Consider the following 6,247-nt stretch of genomic DNA (forward strand, 5'->3'; position numbering starts at 1 on the left):
CGGACCCCCCCCCCAAAAAAAAAAAGAATATAATCACAGCACTGGAGAATCACAAACAAGGGAATCAGAGTTGAAAGCTCAGTGGAGAGAATGTTTTATAAAAAAAACAACAGTGAATCTCAACTGAGAAAATTAGGAAGTGATTGTTACACATGTTTATTAACCTTTATGAGATTTCTTTTTTCACAGTTTTGACAGATTGACTTTTTTCCTGTCCTATGTTTTTGCTTATAAATTATATGTATAGTGTGTTGAAGTTAATTTCTTTCCAAATTCAATATCAAACTAGAATTGAGTATGGATGTGCACATCTGTAATTCCAAGATCTTTATGGGCTGGAGTGAAAGACCAGCCTGCATTTGTGAAGTCCTGAATGGTGGGGAGTGGGGAGGCTGTTGGAGCTGACAGACACATTGTTTTACATATGGTGAGAGAATTGAAGCAACAGCACATCTTTGGGTTTCCAAAGGTTAGATGCGTCCCAGCATTGACTTTGTGGTTCCTGGCGAAGGAGTGAAGACTATAACCCTGCATGCTGTGTGGTTTGCATTGTTAACCCGAGTTTGCTTGTCTGTTTCCTAACCCAAACAGAGCGTCCGAAGCCATGATGCATGTAGTGTGTGTGTGCTGCAGCTGGAGTGGGCCCCAGACCAGGTATTTATAGACACCATCCCATTTGTCACCTGTGATTTCAAAGTCTAGCTGGAGCATTTTGGAAGTTAGTCTCTACTGTTCAATCTGGTTACAACTAGCCTTGCACATATGTTTGAATGTATGTTGGCATGTATGCATACATAAGCATAAATTGCTTTTTAAATTTTTGTTGTTGTTGTTGTTACTAGAATAGTGGGAGGGAGGTGTCCTTTGTACAACTTCTACATCTCACTGTTGTGAGTAGCATAGCAAGGGTGTTGGTGTCACAGCACCTGTTCAATGACGACTATGCTTTTATGGATTCCATGAGTCCCTTGCCTCTGGAAAGCAGAAAGCTCTTTTTTCATAACATTGCACATGACTACCTGGAATTAAAGGGCAGAAATTTTCATTCTTTTGAAGTGGAAACTTAAGCCTGATGCCTTGCCCAGGATAACAGAGTCACTTACATAGGCAGGCCCAGTATGGTAATACACTACTACAATCCCAGCACTGTAGGTGCTAAGGTAGAGGAATCAAGAGTTAAAGACCAGGGGCTGGGAAGGTGGCTCAGTGGTAGAGCGCTTGCCTTGCATGCATGAGGCCCTGGGTTCAATTCCTCAGCACCACATAAGCAAAAAAAAAAAAAAAGAGTTAAAGACCAGTTCTGAGGATGTAGCCCAGTGGTAGAGAACTTGTCTGGCAAAGCTCTGAGTTCAGTCCCTAGCATTGTAAGAAAGTTAAAGGCTGGCCTGGACTACATAGCAAGACCATGCCTCTAAAGTAATTCAGGGTACAAAGTAGATGAGACTTTTTATTTTCCCATTAACCTATGATGTCAATAAGTAAGATCAGTGTGTCAGCATGAGAAATTAGGAGGAAGAAAGGTGATCTTTCAATGAACTGAGAACTTGGGTTTGGAGACTGGTTATAATTTGTAGCCTTTCCTCTCTGTTCCTTTCCCTCTCTCACTTTCTCCCCCTCTCCCTTCATCTCTCCCTCCCTTTTCCTCCCTCTTCCTTTTCCTTTTCCTTTTCCCTTTTCTCCTCCCACCTCCACCTCCCTGTAACAGGTTAAAAGTAGGCACAATTTAATCTTAATACCCATTTCCTCCTCTTCTCCTAATCATCCTATAGTACTGACCCAGTCCTCTCCTACAGTTAGAGTGGGGCCAGTGGACCTGGCTGTCTCAGCCTCAGGAGGACTGCACACTGCTCTCGTAGTGAGTACAGAGTCTACCGGCTGTGCCACACACACATTACATACATGCTTGTCTGTGACTGGCATGCCTGGGCCACAGTGCTGTTTTCTGTTAACAGCAGTTCAAAGTTACAGAGTTAACCTATCAATTAGAGTGATAAACTAATACCTAATACCTTTCTAGATCCAGGTGGGTATTGTTTAAACTGAAACAAGTGCTATTTCCCTTTTTACCACTAAATTGTAAGATAACACTATTTCCTAAAAAGTTGAGGACTTTCTCACAGTGCTTGATTTTGAGCTGTTAACCAGTGTCTGGCTGGAATATTTTAAGACATTTAAATCATAGGTGCATTACTTCATGACTTCTTAAGTGAAGGTCAAACTCTTACTTTGGACATCATAACATTTGAGTTGCCCTTAAGCCTGATTGTGTAATGTGATGGGCCTTGTTAGCAGCCATTGGACCTGTAGTTTAAAGCATGACGCTACAGTATGTGGTAGGAAGGGGGCTGTGATCGCATTGCTTTGATCTTCAGCTTTACTTTCGTTGTCTGACTTCAGATGATCACATAGTGTGACCACACTTCTTGGGAAGTGTGAGTAGCGGTACAATTTAATGTTTACTTCTCTATCTTCTGCAAGTCTCCAAATTTTTTTCTCTTTATAACTGTCACTTCTGAATATATTAAGCAGTGTTCACATCTGAAGCACTCACTTTTGTGAGACTTGCTCAGCTGCAAATATTCTCAGAGTTTACAATATGTTCAAAAAAGTGCTGCTGTGACGCAAATCGTAGAGTGCTAGCCTTGAGCAAAAGAAGATCAGGGGCAGTGTCCAGGACTGGCAAAAAAAAAAGAGAGAGAGAGAGAATACCTGAGGAGCTTATGGGAAATGCAAACTTCTGAATTGGCTTCAAGGATGGCACCTCAGAACTCACATGCTCACCAAGGCATCTCAGGTGTCTTAGGGCAAGTGGTAGAATAAACACACTTGAAGAAGCTATTCCTGAATTTTCGATTCATTGAAGACAAAGATGCCTATGTAGCGTCACTGGTCCCAGTACTCAGGAGGATGAGGCAGGAGGATCTGGAGTTCCAGGCCAGCCTGAATTCACAGAGACATCTGTCTGAAAAGAACAACAAAAGCAATGCACAAGCCAAGTGTCCTTCAGTCCTGAGTACCATCACTATAAAGCCATTCTGTAAAGGCTTACTTAAACAGTCACATTGAACTACAATAAACAAGTTTATTAAGAATATGCCTACTTCTTACTCTGCTTCTATAATTTTAAGTTGTTTATTATAGAACTTTTGTCTTAACAAGCTTGAGGTCCTATATTCAGTCCTCGGTGCTGGGGAAAAAATTGTCCAGCACAAAGATACTTGTATATATTTCAAACTCAACATGAATAAGAGAAACCTGAGTTTTAAGAACCCAAGTTGGAATCTCCTGTTTAGATTTGTATCCTCTGGTAACATAATGGCCTTTATTACCTGCTTATTAATCTCTTTCTTTCCATTTTGTTAACAGAAAAAAGTGGTAAAGAATCTACCTCACTGGGAATGTCATCGTTACCAACTTCAGATGGATTTAACCATCCAGCTCATTCTTTGGGACAGAGTCCTGAGATTGATAGTCCTCCGAGTCTTGCTCGCTCTGTCTCTGCTTCAGTCTGCCCTATCAAGCCCAGTGACCCAGATAGCATTGAAACTACAGCTGTGAAGGCTGTGAAGGCTTCAGCTGAGTTCCACATGAATTCTAAAGAGAAAGACACTCTTTCTCCACAGGATCTTCCTGACCTCGCTCCCTCAGCAGACCAGACTCCAGTTATGCCTTTGCATAATTTATCTGAAGAAGCAGTCATTACAGATACTCTGCAGAAATCTGAAAAAAACACCCAGGGCCTCGAATTTTATCTCCACACAAGACAGGAAGCTAGTTTATCTGTCACAACTACTACCATGCATGAATCACTGACATTTGTAGGTGAAAAGAATTGGCACCCAGAAAATCAGAGCCTGAGTCAAATGAATGGCCTTCAGCAGCACCACGAGCCAGGGAGTGAACAGCATGAGGTGGCACAGCAGAGAGCTCCATGGGACAGAGGACACCTCTGTGACATGGGGGACCTTGAGCTTCATGAGGAAAGACAAGACCAGCCCAAATTTGCTGATATGGAAGCTGCAATGAAAGAAGCTGGGCATCAAGAGAGTGTCCTTCCAGGTGCAGGATGCTCTAGCTGCTCTGATGCAGACATTCTGATGGAAGTAGATGTCGTTGAACAGTCCCTAACTACTGTGCTTGATTCAGCAGGCCATGTGAGCACCGGGATCAAGAACACTGAGGTATCGGATCTTGTCTCAGATAGTCTTTCAATGGAAGTAGAACCAGCAAAACAAGACTCCTCAGAAAGTTTCAGTGATTCCATCTGCACTCAGGATTTGCAGCCAGCTGGAATTAATGTTGAAATGTCTGGAACAAATAAAGAATGTGGCAATTACTCCCCCTCTTTAAGTTATCAGCCCTCCATGGAATCAGAAGAATCTTGTTCATCTGTAACAGCAGCCTTGAAAGAACTTCATGAACTTTTGGTCATCAGTAGTAAGCCAGCCTCAGAAAATGCATCTGAGGAAACTACCTGCCAATCAGAAACAGTAGCTGAGCGCCAAACAAGTATTGAGGATCTATCAGAAAAGTGGATCCAGTGTGAGCATCTGACCCACTGTGACCAGTGTCCTCAAGTCTCCTGTCACCAGGCCAGTTCTGGTGGCCTATCAGTGAAGACAGGAAACTTAGGCTTAGAAGATGGAGAAAATACTTGCTTTGGAGGTCCAGGTGGCGATCAGTCAGCTGACAAGGAGGGGGTCCCCAGGTCTAGGGGGTCAATAAGCGAGAGGAATTCTGATACTGTAACTTCAACTAAATCATCTAACCAATTACACTGCACCTTAAGTATTGTCCCTGGTGAAGGGGGTGAGGGGGGTGCACTCAGTCAGACTTCTGAGCAAAGTAAGTCTTTGCCCTCCGGTTTCATACTGGTTAAGGACTTGGGTCAGGGTAGACATAATCCAGCAACAGCCAGGCCTGAAACTGGAGAAAACATCTCTCCTGAAGCTACAAGGTCATTTCTTGAATTGGAACCACCTTCCAGCCAGCCACCATCAAGTCCCTCCACTCTTCCACCATTCATCTTTCCTGCTGCAGATATTGACCGGATTCTCCGTGCAGGCTTTACTTTGCAGGAAGCACTTGGGGCTTTACATCGAGTTGGTGGAAATGCAGACCTTGCACTTCTTGTTTTGCTAGCAAAGAACATTGTAGTTCCTACATAACTATGGGAAATGGGCTAGACCGTACTTCATTCCCTTACACAAACAAAGCTCTATATACACACATACACACTCACCACATACACAGTATATGTAGAAACCTGCAAGCAGAATGTTGAGCCAGACTTTTTTTTTTTAAGATTTTTTTTTTTTCCGGCCAAAGTAATTTATGATCTCTTGTCTGATGATTTTTTTTGTCTATTCTACTTGTTAAGATTTGGGCCTTTTTAAATGTATTGGCAGTTATGTGCATACAAAAGCTTTTTATTCTCATTAAGATGATGTATTCTGGAATAAAATGAATGGTTTTGTGTATAGTATACCATTTTAGAATGAGAGTGAATGCTTTGAAAAGCATGAGAAATTATGAAAACTCCTACAACCCATGCAGCTAGAAACAGATCTACTTCCACACTGGCTGTGTGTGTGTGCTGTTGACAGGGTACAGTTGATTGACTCAGTTAAACTGTCAGTTTAGAAACTTAAACAATCGTTTGGTGTTTGAAATTAATACCCAGTGTCTGTGTATGATGATTTACCAGTTATAACAGGAAATGGAAGATAATTCAATAACTCCTAGAGTCCTATGTTTTTATTTTGTGTGCTCAGGGTTTGATATTTTAATAGGGTGATCGGGAGGGCTCAAAATTCCTCCTATATGGGGGTCACAGGCTGCTGTGTGGATGGATGGCTAAAAATCTTTCTTAACATTGGGTGGGGTATATTATAGGGGAATTAACAGTGAAAAAGTGGTGCTACCCAGATTTAAAAGGGAACAGGGATAAAAAAAAATTTGCATTTAAATGTCAAGGACTGGGTAAAAAATAATAGCCTAAATAAACACTGGAATTTGCTTGAGATTGGGTTTGCTAGCCTCTCACCAATAACACCTCAATACTATATGACTGATGACAAAGGGAAGTTCAGCTAATAGGTTGATTACCAACAGCTGATCTCCTTTTTTTTAACTCAACCTTTCCTAGGAAAATGATCAAGGGCTTGGTGTGTGGATCAAGTGGTATAATAGCCCTTTGCCTTGCATGCTCAAGGCCCTGAGTTCAAACATGAGTATCATCCTCCCA

General features: G+C 42.0%; 2 protein-coding genes across 2 annotated transcripts in view; both read left to right on the plus strand.

Moving 5' to 3' along the window:
• The window catches only part of Ddi2 (DNA-damage inducible 1 homolog 2 (S. cerevisiae)), a 20,501-nt gene extending 19,847 nt beyond the window's left edge, over nt 1-654 (plus strand). The window contains exon 8 of the mRNA XM_013022329.1: nt 592-654. Within this exon, the coding sequence (XP_012877783.1) occupies nt 592-608 (17 nt within the window). The 3' untranslated portion in view covers nt 609-654. The remainder of the gene's footprint in view (nt 1-591) is intronic.
• On the plus strand, nt 593-5,478 carry Rsc1a1 (regulatory solute carrier protein, family 1, member 1). The gene is made up of 2 exons (XM_013022328.1): nt 593-654; nt 3,367-5,478. The coding sequence occupies exon 2, from the start codon at nt 3,399-3,401 to the stop codon at nt 5,166-5,168; it is 1,770 nt and encodes a 589-aa protein (XP_012877782.1). The 5' UTR covers nt 593-654; nt 3,367-3,398; the 3' UTR covers nt 5,169-5,478.
• The last annotated feature ends 769 nt before the right edge of the window (nt 5,479-6,247 follow it).

The sequence above is a fragment of the Dipodomys ordii genome, unplaced genomic scaffold, assembly GCF_000151885.1.
Source record: "Dipodomys ordii isolate 6190 unplaced genomic scaffold, Dord_2.0 Scaffold61, whole genome shotgun sequence".
Classification (NCBI taxonomy): Eukaryota; Metazoa; Chordata; class Mammalia; order Rodentia; family Heteromyidae; genus Dipodomys; species Dipodomys ordii.

What these genes read in the sequence shown, in the direction of transcription:
- Rsc1a1 (XM_013022328.1), top strand. Translation starts at nt 3,399, where the DNA reads ATGTCATCGTTACCAACTTCAGATGGATTTAACCATCCAGCTCATTCT.